Genomic DNA, 14,746 nt, shown 5'->3' with positions numbered 1-14,746 from the left:
CTGATTCATTTAGGGTGGGTAATGCATCTTTCATGACATGTTATAAATATTTTGTTATATTAACAAAGCTTGAATTAGCCGTGTTGCTCAGCCAGATCCATTTTTCACTTCAGTATCCAGCTAGGGACACTAACTGTCGTTGTTTATTCATGATGGTCCAATCTAAACAGGGCACATAGTATTTTCTTTTTTTTTTTTGGGGGGGGGGGGGGCGACTGGTAATTAATTTGTTTTTGAGAGCAGCAAGTTAGGACACTCTGCACACACATCACATCCGCACCAGAATCTCTCTCGAATTCAAGTTTGAATTAAATTTACAGAGAATGTAGGACAAAATGATTTTTTTTAAAAATCATGACATACACACATATATTAAAAGATCAGATCTGGTTTAATAATGCAGTGGTAATGATGAGAACTAGATGAAAAAAGATAAAATAAAAAATCAAATGGAGGAGTCAGACTTTAAAGGAGCTCAGTAAAGTTTTATTTGTTTTTCCATTGCAGGGTGTAACATGCTCTGACATATTTGATATTTACCCCGAGTAAATACAGCATTATGTTTTGGCCTATGAGTGAATTCTGGGCATTTGAGTTGGATTTTGCTCTGTCTCTACTTCCTGTTGTCGGCAGAACTCTCAGCGGTCAGTTAGTTAAATATTTTGTTACTTTTTTACAGATAAAGTTCAGTTTACTCGTCATGAGGAGTACTACTCAGCCTGTGAAAACAGTTGTATAAAGTCTTACGTGGTTTTGCAGGGAGCTTTCCAGTTTGATAATTTAACCATGATGATGTCAGAGTGACATCATTGGGGTTATCACACATTAAGAGCCTGTTACAAACTGCTGGTTTGGAGTTTGAAAGAAAAAAAGTTTGTGTTAATAGGCAGGGGGAGTCTAATGAAATCCGGTATTAAGTTGCATTATGGGAAATGTAGGATCCATTGTTTTTGGGACATAACTCATACTAACGACAAAAAAGTCGAGATATCTCAACTTCTGCCGCTTCGATTTTGATAATTCTTTGTTATTTTTCTGTCCTTTAAGAGATACAAAGTGTAATACTGAATCACTGGAATGCCACTTTAATGCCTTGTTTGGCCTCTTAGTTTTGTGTTTTGATCCAAATAACACTGAAGTTTACTTTGAAGTGTTTTTTTTCCTTTTTTCTTGGCTATAGTTTTGTTGGTCCATATTATTTTAACCTCTAACCTTCTCTCTCTCTCTCTCTATCTCTCTCCTACGAAAAAAAAATATTATGTTGCAAAAAGAAAGCTGCAGAAAGATGCTTTCCAAATCACTACAATAGAAAATGGCACTTCATAAATGTCCCTAAAGGAATCAGTATCTCTCTCTCTCTGTCTCTCTCACTCCCTCTCTCTGTTTTCACTCATTTCTTGCTCACTGTGCGGGCTGCGGTGCTGTGTAGTGAAGATGTGAAACTACAGTAACTCAGAGCTCACAGGTGAAGAGCAGAGCATCAGTTCACTCTTCTCTCCTCTCTTCACCACCACTGCTGCTGCTGCTGCTGCCAGACAGACACAAACATGAGCGGAGGAAACCTCACGACTCACCACCGGACCAGAATAACCAACCGTCTGACTCTTTAACACGTTTTTATATTCCGTGAGTGGAGGAAACCTCCTGACTTGACCTGAAAATCTACGGATAGGAAGGGACATGAGTGCGGCGGAGCTACCAAGGAACTCTCAATAAATGAGCTGAAGTGTCAAAAGGATTTCTTTCTCTTTTCGGTCTCCGGGTTTCCTCTTGCTGGCGTGCAGGAATGATGTGTGCTTCGCTGGACTTATAATCGACCAGTAAATTCGCAGGCTGATGAAACACTTTGTCAGTCCTTGTTTCTCTTTGCTTTACTGCAACCCAGTGAGAGAACCGCTAAACATCACTGTAGTGCAGTGGTAATGGACTCTCGTTTTGGCATCTTGGTTATGCATGCTTTTGAGTCGCCCTGCTTTTGCATGTCTGCTTCTGTGAAATGCATAACTCACAAGTCCTGCTCGTCTGACTTCTTTAGAGAGCAGCGGATGCTCAAAATGTTTTCCCACCAATCTGCATGAGAGATGGCGACCAAAGTCCAAGGGTGGTTATCTACACGGTCACACCTGTTCGGGTGGACAGGTGAATGAATGCATGAATACTGGCTCAGTTTGTCTCAGCAGCAAGTGTTTTTTGAAGCTGTTTTCTGACTCCGGCATTCAGATCGAGCTTGTTGCACAGTAACGATGGATCTCAAAGTAGAAACCGAAGAAATGGACACAAATCAGCCTCCACCTCTAGAAGTTTTTGCGCACAGCTCGACCCTTCACGGGATCTCTCACATCTTCACGTACGAGCGGTTCTGCATCAAACGCTGCCTGTGGGTGGTGTTTTTCTTGGGCTCCCTGACCTTCTTGCTGTACGTGTGCGTGGACCGGATCCACTTCTATCTCGAGTACCCGCACGTCACCAAACTGGATGAGGTCACGACCCCGATCATGACGTTCCCCGCGGTCACCTTTTGCAACCTGAACGCGTTCCGCTTCAGTCGAGTGACACGCAACGACCTTTATCACGCAGGAGAGCTGCTGGCCCTGCTCAACCAGAGGTAACAAGTGCAATCACATTTATTTAAAAAAAAAAAAAAGTGCAAAATGAAGCCCAGAATTTAATGTCATGAGCTGTTTCTACTGTGCATGTGGCTTTTATCTCTAATAATTTATTCTGGTCATGTTTTTTTCAGTCTATATTTCCTCTTTAATATCAAATCATTTCTTAACCCTTACATACTGTTCATATTCTCACTCATATTTGAGTCCCTGTACCAAATTTTGAACCACAAATGTATTTTGAATCAATAAATATCTTATCGGTCATTACTAAATGATGTGATTGATCCTCCATTAATGTTTCAGAGAGCAGGAAGCAGAAATCACACTATATTATGATCTCATGTTATCTAATACATAACAGCCATGATTATTTTTATTAATTTATTGAATGTGAAGGATGCAACAGCATTGACCCAGAACACCCTCTATGTGCAAAAATGTATACCAACTGCAAAAAAAATAAATCATTTTGAAATATTTCCATTTTTGTTGGAAAAGTCATAATATTTCAGGTTTAGAGAAGGTCATATAGGATGTTTTTACTGCTTTCAAATGACAAATTGGTCAAATTTGACCCGAACAGTATGTAAGGGTTAAACTCTTCATCTTTTCAACCTGTCATTATAAATCTATGAATTGGTTTCATATTGCAATTATCAGTGGTGGAATGCAATTTACTGAAGTACAATCTTGTGGCTCATGTACTTTACTTTAGTATTCCAATTTTTTTGCCACGTTATACTTCTACTCCACTGAAATCCAGAGGGAAATATTGGTCCTTTGACTAGAAATGTGACGATTAGGCAATTAGTTGATCAAAAGGAAATAAATGGGCAAATATGATGATTGATTAGTTGTTTAAGTTGTTTTTTCATGCAAAAATACCAAACATTTCACAGTTTCAGGTTCTCAAATGTGAGAATTAGCTGCTTTTTTGGTCTTATACATTATAGTGAATTGAATATTTGGGGGTTTTGGACTGTTTGTCAGACATAATAAGAAATTTTATGACATCACTTTGTGATTAAGGACACTGTGATGGTCATTTTTCATGATTTTCTGATGTTTTATTGACTAAATGATTAATTGATTAACCGAGAAAATAATCAACAGATTAGCTGATAATGAAAGTAATCGCTAGTTGCAGCCCTACATTTGACTACACTATCAAATGTATTATTGACATACTTTGCAGATTAAGATTTTAGATACAAAACCTACATGATCTTATAAAATATGATACACATTGCTTCTTACACATTAATCCAACAGTATTAATAATGTAATAAAATGGGGTCAGGGGCCATTTTTCTGCATCGAGTACTACATTTTGCTAAAATACTTACACAGCTTGTGTAGTATGTTTAATGCAGAACCTTTACATGTAATGGAGTATTTTTACAGTGTTAGTATTGTTACTTTTACTTAAATAAAGGATATGAATTCTTCATCATCCACCACTGGAAATTTTGTCTCATACATCCAACAAACTCATAGTTTCTACATTTTTGAGTCAAACAGCGCTTGGAGAGCAGGCTTTTCAGGCTTGAATTAACTGAGGCATTATAATCAGAGAAGTCCAGCCGCCTTGTTGGTGCAGCTGAAGGCTCTGGATAGTGGATCTGGCAACAGCATGTACTGTATGCACAGGACAGAGCTCCAAAAGATTGAATCCACTTGTTTCTCAGTTGTCAGAGATTTTGCTTTCCTGGAAAGCAACCATACTGAAAAAAAAGAATGAATGAATAGCATATTTTCAGCAATTTAGAGCACGTACAGGGCTGTCCAAAAAACAGAAGAGAAAGAGGAAAGATCTCACAGAGAAAGAGAGGGAGAGAGGCTGTGACTAATCCTGGCTTTGGATGCCGTTTGAAACATGTTGCTATCCCTGCGGTGTTGTAATGTTGTTCCAAATGTCAACAGAGGCAGTGATAATGAAACAATCAGCAAGATGGCTTTAGTGCTACAGAGTATTTCAGGAGAAGAGAGAGTTGACCATAATCTGTCATCTGAATATTTAAAATAAATGAATAAAGTGAAAGCTTAGAGCTAAAACGATGTGAGTGTCTGACAGGCTGTCAGTTAAAGAGATAGAGGACAGTGCTAAAGGCCTCTAGTGGCTTTACTTTTATGTGGGTATACAGCCAACTTCTATCCTAAATTTTTAATGAAGATCCCAAACTGAACACTAAAATTAGCATTTTTTTTCTGTGACGCTGGTGTGACTGATAATCAACACTTGCCATCTGGATTTTATTTATTTTCATGAATGCATCTCCTAATCCCACATTTCCAGGCAGCAAATCACAAGGAAGACTTTTCAAAGTTGGAGACCAAAAGCATAAAGGGGCTGATTTTCCCTCTAAGTTTCTTTCTCCGTGTACTCATCTCAACTCTTACACTCTGATGTAGGTTTAGGGCTCATTATCCTGCCTCCCTCGGCAAGGTAGTGAGGCAATGCAACGGCACACTTAGCCGTTATACCCGCGGCCAGAAATGAAAGTGCTTGTGGCATGAAATCCATTTAAAAATGTTCTCCGCCCACTTCCCATGTTTGGAGTCACTGGTCTGGGAAATGTCTTGTGGCATGATAGTTAAGCTGCACACATGCTGAAGTGTCAGCCCTCGCTGATCCTGTCGGCTCATGCTTATGGGATTTTATCTCATAAGTGCCTTCTTGGCAGGTTTTTCCAATACACAAACAGCGAGGAGCAAATGCCTCTCCTCAATTAAGTTCTCCTTCAATCAAACAAAAACACTCTCTGCCTCTGACATAATGGGGTTTAGACTAATCTTAATGTGTTACGAGGGGCTGCAGAGCAAGTGAACCCGGATGCAAACACAGACGAAGAGACTGGAATTAAGTAAAAGAGATTTATTGCAGAGCACGGGGAAGTTTAGGCTGGTAGCTGAGAGCCAGGAACTGAGGCTGTGGCAGATAGTGGGCTGAGGAAGCAGGTCCAGAGTGAGATCCAGGGAGACTAAGTTGTGCAGGGCTGAAGGCAGAACAGCAGGACTTGACCAGGCGAGGGGTAGAAAACAGGGGCCGGAGGCAGAGCAGGCGAGACTGCGGGGGACAGGAGACAAGGGTCAGGAAACGGGCAGAATCAAAAAATTGCAATTTGCCAAGAATCAAAAAGAGCCTTCAAGCATATCAGCACTAACTAGTAGGAGAGACTACGATCTGGCAGAGTGGAAGCGGCAGGGCTGAATATATGTAGAGGTCTTGATTATTGAGATGACGTGCAGCTGGTGTAGCTCTGCTCAGACTCCGGCACACCTGCACACACACACACACACACACACACACACACACACACACAGGGAAAGAGAGGGAGGGAACCATTCAGGGAGTGGTAGCAGGTTAGGGAGACATTGAATTAGAGGTAGAAGGTGTGGCGGATGATGTTCCAGGGACAGATGTAACATAATGTCACAAAAAGAAAAAATCTATCAATTATTTTTTTTAACCTTATTGCAGCTCATTATTGATTTAGTATTTGGAAGATTTCAGTTAGAGTGTTAAATGTCTCTTTGCCCTCACGAAAATTTTTAAAAAAAGGATTATTGTGCGTAGTTGGAGGTTTTATAAAAAACTTTAATCATGTTTATGTTGTAATTTCACATCATACATTACCAGCTCTTGTTTAAATAAGGCAAGCCACAGAATCTCATTTGTATGGAATGCATTAACAATACCTTACACAAAAGATCAATAAGAGATCATATTCACATGAAAGTGGCTACTTTCATATGATAAATTTCTAAAAAAAAAAAAAAAAAGGCCTTTCATTTGAGGTAGAGTTTGAGAAAAAAAAAATCCAAGCAATCTGCTCTTTGGTGAGCCCATTAAAATTTTGACATTTTTAATAATAGCACAGTAGGAGATCACAGCAAGGGTAGAGAGCTGATACATTTACAGCTATTCTGCTCTCTTTTAATACAAGGCAGCGTGGTCAGATTTTTGCAAGCTCCATTAAATGAAAGGAAATTTCCCAATGCCACTGATAATGCTGTGTGTGATGTGGGTTGTCTGGCTCCCCACTCGCGGGCCTTTATTCTCAAAAGGGACTATGGCTGGTGATATAGACAAAATGAAATATCACAGAAATTTAACTGAATGCCACACTGCAGTATCGATAATGTGATTATGTAGGTGTGTCTTGGTGGTGTGGAATTATCGTTAGCTATAAAACATGGGGAGACATTCATTGTTCGTTTTATTAGACTATCTAATAAGTTTAGGATATTTTATTACTTCACTGTAGTCCAGCTTTAAAGACCAGAAAGAGACAACTTGATATCTCAATATTATGATATCCATTCCCAGCTCATACCTGGTCACACATGCATGCACACGAACACAGACACAACATACAGTATATGAAATAACTAGTTTGTTTCCCAAATAAAAACCATACAGTTGCTTGTAAAGAATCTATAATGACACAAAAACAAAACCAAGAATATGGTATCAATTAAGCTCAGTTTAATGTAAATGTATTATATAATTCATGAACGTTAACCCAAATGTAAATGAAAATTTTAAAAGACTTTAAAAACAATAAAACAGAAACGTGCAACCAAAGCAGCAAAAGTGTAATCATTTATCCTCTAATTATTGTGTAAAATAGCTGATTTTCATTTTCTGATTATTTTTTATGCTTTTACGTGTCTTGAATGAGCACCTGAAATGACTAAAGCATAAAAACATAAGATGTAATAACAAGGTCTTATAAATTTTTACAGCTCTTAAACTGTTTTCACCCTCGTTGTCACCTTGTTAAATACTGGTTTTTCATTTACATGGTTTTGGGCTGTTCAAGACGTCCAACAAGACAAGAGTTCACATTCATGATTAAAACAATATATTTACAGAATTTATTTTTTAAATTCATGACATGTTTTTTATGTTTACAACAAGCTGAGCATGTTTTGACCCTTTACAAGAGTTTACAGCCATGCTAGCAACTGTGTGACGCCATACACAGCTGTGTCTTGAGCTAAATGCTGATGTCAGCATGCTAATATACTCACATAAACAACTTATACATTTGTTTTTGTAGTTTTTTGCTCATCACCTTTTGCAAACAGAATAAATTGATTCTCTTTGCAGTTGACGCTAACATACTGATGTTTGCAGGTATTATGTTTTCCATGTTGACAATCCTAGTTTAGCATGGTAGCATGCTAATTAGTGCTAAATACAAAGTACAGCAAAGGTTGATGGGAGGGTCATTAGTTTTGCAGGAGTTTGGTCAAAAACCAAAGTACTGGGTAAAAATTAAAATTTTGACCTGATGATGGTGCTGGGTGAAAAGTTAAGGGATCACCGAAGTTATTACAATTCATTTTTAGGGCAACATGAATGTGCGTGCCAAATTTCATGGCAATCCATCCAATAGTTGTTGAGATATTTCACTTGAAACTACACATGGGAACATAGCTATGGTACATCATCTAGGAACCATGAATGTCTGCACGCAATCTTTTGCCTGTTTATCTTGTAGATAGACTGGTACATCCATCTTGATGATGTAGAGATATTTCACTTCATAAATAAAAACTTTGACCTGCTGGTGGTACTACAGGAAAAGTCAGGGGGTCACTGAAACCAGTAGGAATGATCCTCTGGAGACCATGAATATCTGTACAAATTTTATGGTAATTCCATCAAATAGTTGTTGAGATATTTCAGTCTGGACCAAAGAGGTGGACCAACGAACTGATACTGCCATCACTAGATCAACACTAAAAATCTGGAATGATATACAAAAAACAAACGACATGGAAAAGGCATCTTATTCTGCATGTTCTCGCTTATTTTTCCATGTGGGATTTAGATCAAAGCATGCCTTAATTCATGAAGATGTATCTAAGAAGTGACAGGAAGAATTCACAGATTGACAACATTAATGAGCAGAGATACTTGCAATGAGTGAATTTATTCAGAGTTAAAGGTAAAATGATTTATCTATTTTTTCAAAAAAAAAAAACTCTCAACAGTTCCCTTTCTTCTTCCTTAACCACGTCTTAAATATTTTAGTCAGCCTTACTCTTACAGCAGGATATCAATCAGTTTGAGAATTCACATGAAAATTTAACCGAATGTCCTCATGTCCAAGACAATTCAATCAACATAAACATAAACACATTTTTCACTAAGTTTTAATCCATTTAAGTCGAAGTAATGTGTAGCCTGGAGCTGCCACACCGACAATGAATGGACGACCAGCTTTATGGGCCCCCACAGCTCTTGTCTGAACTTTATTATATTCTGTACAATAAAACATTACACTCTGGTATTGCTATCAGTTCTGAGCCAAAAAATGCCACAGAAAAACCATCTTGTACGTTTTTACTGTCTGTTTTCTGTCCCTTTTGATTCACTCTGGACTGTATTATTTTTAGCTGTGTGTGAGCGGAGCAAAAGTTCACTGACAAAGACTCATAAACCTTCCTTGAGAGTGTGAAAAGAAATGTTTCAAGGCTGAAACTCACTTTTTATGAAGTCTGTTTTATCATCAGGCAGCGATTATTCGCTGTGAAGACGTATGTTCAAGGAAAATTCATAAATCCATCCCAGACTAGGGGATATAAAATTTGCATTTTGAAATGTATGAGATATTTCTTTGACCTCTCGTTCTCTCCGCTTGTCCACCCAGGTATGAGATCAGGGACATGCATCTTGTGGAGGAGAGCGTTCTGGAGAGCCTGAAGGTCAAAGCCGACTTCCACAATTTCAAGCCGCGACCCTTCAATATGCTGGAATTCTACGACCGCACCGGTCATGACATCAACGACATGTTGCTCTCCTGCCACTTCCACGGGACCGAGTGCAGAGCGGAGGATTTCAAAGTGGTAAGTTTGAAGAAGATGATCCGATCATGATTACAGAATAAGTCTCGTGATATTCTTTGTTTTCCTTATTGTCAACAAATCCCACGAAAAGACCAAAACCATGAATGATTTGATTCGACCAACAAAGTGTTGCCTGTGTAGACAAAGTCTGATATAGCTTATTCCTCTGTGCCATAGACCTCCACCAAAAACTATTAAAGTCAAACTGAAATTTAAATTCTTCTCACTTTCCTTTTTGTGTAAAGAAATTAAATAAATATAATCTATAATGACACTACAGCTATGTTGTGCACATTTCCCCATTTTTCAAAAAAGGATAAAGCCATTTTGTGACATATCTGTGGAAACAGCGTCTAAGCTTCAGTCCTCTGGGTGGCGTTTCCCATGTTGACTGACCTGTGAGAGGGTCGTGTCCAAAACAAGCGGCAACTACCACAACCTAAATCTTTCTGCTAATAATCATATTTTTATAAAAGCAAAAATTACTGTCGTGCGGCTCTACAGCTGACAGTGATTAAGTCCAAAATCTCAACTGACTGCTCACTACTGAGTGTCAATTATATAGGGGGTAGCAGATGAATGATTAAGGGAGTGGTTTCCGACACAGCCTCCCTCATTTACTCATCAGTGCACACTCAAAAAAAATGGCAGACAGTAAATATAGTGTACTGTTTGGTAAATATAGGGAGTGATTTCTGACACAGCCCCAGCGTTGCTAAGAGACGCCCCTTCAACTTTTATGTTGAGCTAATGACTGAAGCACAGTCATAGTCCTGTATAGCCTACAAACGCTGATAAAAGACATTGTTTTCCCCCTTTTCAACATAGTGTTGGTTGTGTACTGTTAGCATCTGTCCCTTTACAACATTCAACATTTTGGAGGACCCAACTCACTGTTAAGAAGCCACAGCAGCTCTGCTAAAGGTCTGCACCTGAGATTTTATAAGATTTTGTATTGTTACACCCTTTGCTGAATTTTCCCAGCAAAATGTCCTTATAGCTGTTGAATTCTCCCATAAATTTTAGTTAGAAAAGAACTCTTAATTTAACCAGACGTCATTGCAAATTAGTCTCTACTTCTCTGACATCTGACTATTATAGATATAAGCCATAGTCAAAGTCTATCTTTGTAAAACTAGTTGTTTGAATATTACAGTGCAGACAACACACACAGTAGAAATCACTGAATTATCTATTTATAGTGGGTTAAAGAATGATGAACCCCCTGCAGCAAAGGACCTCTGAGTGAGCTGAAGGAAAAGGCATGTGGTTTTCTGACCTCAGGATACCTGCTGTGTTTTTGCTGCTTTCAAACTTGAAAACTCTCTCAGGTGAAAGTTGGTGACAATACATGTTGTTGTGTAGACATATATGTCTTTTATATTCCCAGGCGTATGAACATTTATAGTATAAAGTCAGACTGATTCTTCTTGTCCTTGTTTTATGATGATAACGTAGGGTTTATGTTTTGAATCTGTGCCGACAAGTTCTCGTTAAAATTTATGATCAAACATTGTTTTCAGCTTTTTATCTATTCAGTTGAATCCCTACGGCTCTGTGTAAATGTTTACATCTACCTTTTCATCTTTTTATTATCATTCTCTACTTCAAAGCAATATCTGTCTTTGAAATCAAACAAATGCGGAGAAGGGATGTGGAGATGGTCAAAGAAATAAAAAAGTGTTAACAGTCCATTTACATTATATATGCAACTGACAAGTGAGTTTTCCCTGTAGCAAAGAGTAGAGCTGCTGGTTATAATCTCTCTGCCATAAAGGCCTGCTGTTGCTGCTGGCCCACCCAGACTCTGCTGCCAATAGTCTCTCTGGCATTGGACGTGGTTTTTAATTTGGAGCTGAACATTGATCATTCCACAGCAGCCTCCCTGAATAGATTAGATTAAGTTTAAGGTAGTTTTTCTTTTTTTTTCAAGAAGCCTCTCATATCTTTTCAGTGGATATCTGTGGTGGTGTGGAAGAAGTTGTCGATCCTTCTATACATATCATCCATTATGTGGTCACTAACATGTCACGTTGCCAAGTGTTTGAACTGTATAGCATCGATTTAACCAGGAGAGTTGACTAAAAACAAGCTTGTATGTGGTGGCCTGAAATATTTATTTTTGGCGGGGGAATATTAATACACATATTCATACATGAAGAAGAGCCACTTACTGTAGCAGCTGCACTGAAGTGGCTTTGAAGTGCTTTGATTTCTTCTTATGGGCAGAGAAAACTGTATAACTTTTATTATTTTCCCTATTAACCCAATGAAAGAAAAACCTTTTTGTCTCTGGGCTCAGTTTGAAGCACTGAAGCTGCAAGATTACCTCAAGTATTAGATGTCTCTGGTAGCACGGAGCAACTCTGACCTATTTTTTTTTATTTTTCTTCAATGACTCCTCTTCATATTTACAGTTCAGACACCTGCCTACATTAGTGAGCTACTACATCCCTGTAGGTCTCTTATGTTGCCTGATTCAGGCTTAAAAAAAAGGAGACTCTGCCTTCGAGGTTGTGTAAACTTTGGAACAACAGCTCAAGACCTTTGAACCTGTTTAGATCTGCCTTTATTTGGTTGTTTATTGTATTATTTTCATTTTGTGTTTGCATTTTATACTTGTTGCTTTTGTCTTAGTTGTGTAGCAACAAAGGACTGATCTAAAGAGGTGCTACAGTATCAATATCAGTATCGATACAGATAAATTACTTAATTACTCTGATCAAAGGTAGAAAAATACACCTTATCAAATGCTAAATATTAAAATTTAATAGCTTAGCATTTTCTTTTATTTTTCAGCTTTTTTTGCAGAGCTGATAATATAATATGAACATGAAAATACACTGTTGACCTTGTGGACACATATCTAAACTTTCTAAACGCAAGGTCCATTTACTTAGCTATTCCTGGAGCTTTCGATTGTATCCCACAGCCTTCTTTACTGAATGAAACTTGCTCCAGTGACATTCACCATGCCTCCACTGCTGTGTACGGTGGGGAGGAATCTTAACCCTTTCGCAGAGATATTAAAGTCAAACTGAAATTAAAGTGTGTTTTTTTGTCTAATACAGCATCCACATCTGCTCTGTGAATCTCTTTTCCTGTGTTCTCCTTTGAGCAAAAACTTAAACCAAAAGGGAGTAATTTATATTTTAAATTCTTTGATTTCATGATTTTGACCGCTAGTTTTACATAATTTTGATTAAATACTGTTCAATCATCTGCTTGTGGAGCTGTAGCCCTTATGTTGATACAGTAATTCAAATCTTGAATAAAGCGATAATGTGGTGTTCAATCATATGCAGAGCAGACGGTCGCACTGAGCCTGATAGCATCCTGCTACACAAGAGCCACAGACTCTGAACAACAACCCACATTAGCTTTCCTGCTAAAGTTTCCTTCTTCTTTAAATTACAAACACATCTTGTCCTGCACCTTAGCTTGCTGAATGAACCACCAAACAAACATTTGTCAAGGAAAAGTGAATGTTAGCAGGTTAGATGGCTAATTAGCTGCTCAGCTGCAGCACATTAAACAGCATGTTAACATACCTGCAAATGTCACTCTGGACCAATTAGATGCTGATTTGGTTGTTGCTCTCATGACAGTCTGTCTGCCCATAACTTGTAGCTGCAGCAGTTTGATAACTAACTCGGTAGCCTGCCAGTTATCGTCAGTCAAACACAGACACCAACATGCTGTCTGAGACAAAAAGGAGCATTTCTGATATTTGCCCAAATACCTTTTTTTCATTTTAATAATACAAAACTAGCAATACATTGAAAAACATTGTTTTTGACTGCAGGGATGATTAAATGTGATTTCAGTTGGATTTTAAAGTGTTCTCATAGTCCAGACAGATAAGGGAGTGCCACTGGGTTGTTCCTGGTGGTCCCTGTTGAGTTAGCAGCGTCCCTTCTGGCCATCATCCATCCCCGGTACAGATTCGTTGGCTTTAAGTCAACCCCACACATGTTGCACCTCCCTCTTTCTGTCCACCTCTTCGGTGACAAGATGTTTCACAGAGCAGAACATCTCATTAGATGTTGAGAATCCCGTCTGGATCAAAGGGGGTAAGGGTCAAAGTCATTGACCAGGAGTTAGTGGACAGCTGGAGAAAGATCGAGGAGGACAGGGGTTACCATCTTCCACCCATACACAACCACCAGTTGATATGTGACCGAGGTTCTGACCTTACTGTAGACCTGATGTCACCTGAGCAAGTTCCATTCACAGAGGAAAGCTGTGGGATTTGGTTTGTTTAGGATGTCTACCACAGAAATAGTCATATACTGTAATTGTTTAGCTGTTGAGCCATTTGCTGTGACTTTTGGCTCATCTAAACTGGAAATAAAACTTGATTAATTTCTTCTTACTTCGTTAGTGGTGAAATTAGAAACTTTATAATTACACAAGAATCAGAATCAGATTTATTCACACACAAGGAATTTGGTTCCAGCTGTTGGTGTCTCTCAAGCAATATAAAGGCAGTGTACATATTATTGACAGACAATACATAATATAGAAGCAATATACAGATTATACAGACGATAAACAACATACATAAAGTGCAAGTGTGTGTGGTATTGAAAATATTGCAAACAACAATAATGTGCATCATGTATGGGAATGAAACTGCGATGTGTGAGTATTTGTACAATACAATTACAATTACAGTTTTTAATTTTTATCCAAAGCGTCGTACACCTGAGAGGTGATGCAACACAAGTACGGATCTAGTCAGTAGAAAACAACACGAGTAAGTGCCATGCTAAGCTAAGTTTGAGTCCGATAGAACATAGATGCCAACAGACGGTGCACAGAGGCAATGCATAGAGTGCATAGATTGCATAGAAGCAGATTACAGTATTTGTAGATGTGAAGATCTGTAGTGCCTGCCGGAGGGGAGGATTTTGTCCCGAGTGTGAGGAATCTGTAATAATTTTCTCCTGCCTATTTCCTGGTTCTTGAAGAGTACAGTCCTGGAGGGTGGGCATGGGAGCACCAATGACTTTTTCTGCTGCCCTTACTGTTCACTGCAGTCTCTTCCTATCCTGTTTTGTGGCTCAACAGCTCCAGTGGCAGACAATACTTCCAGAAAGTACATCCTCTGCTGGGCCTTTTTGAGGATGGAGTTCATGTTGTCATCCCACTTTAGGTGTTGAGAAATGGTAGTTCCCACAAACTTGAAGGCCTCCTCAGTTGACACGGGGCTGTCGGATATTGTGAGGGGAGCAGTGCTTAGGGGTGTCTACAGTCTTGAGTGTGTTCAGCTC

At 38.7% G+C, this 14,746-nt stretch overlaps 1 protein-coding gene across 1 annotated transcript in view; it reads left to right on the top strand.

The window, feature by feature from the left end:
- The first annotated feature begins 1,243 nt into the window (after positions 1-1,243).
- LOC121895408 (acid-sensing ion channel 1-like) overlaps positions 1,244-14,746 on the top strand; it is a 47,767-nt gene continuing 34,264 nt past the window's right edge. The window contains exons 1-2 of the mRNA XM_042408532.1: positions 1,244-2,605; positions 9,275-9,470. Of these exons, the coding sequence (XP_042264466.1) occupies positions 2,244-2,605; positions 9,275-9,470 (558 nt within the window). The 5' untranslated portion in view covers positions 1,244-2,243. The remainder of the gene's footprint in view (positions 2,606-9,274; positions 9,471-14,746) is intronic.

This window comes from Thunnus maccoyii, chromosome 4, assembly GCF_910596095.1.
Source record: "Thunnus maccoyii chromosome 4, fThuMac1.1, whole genome shotgun sequence".
NCBI lineage: Eukaryota > Metazoa > Chordata > Actinopteri > Scombriformes > Scombridae > Thunnus > Thunnus maccoyii.
Note: the sequence above shows the minus strand (reverse complement) of the source record. Positions and strands in the feature narration are given on the sequence as shown.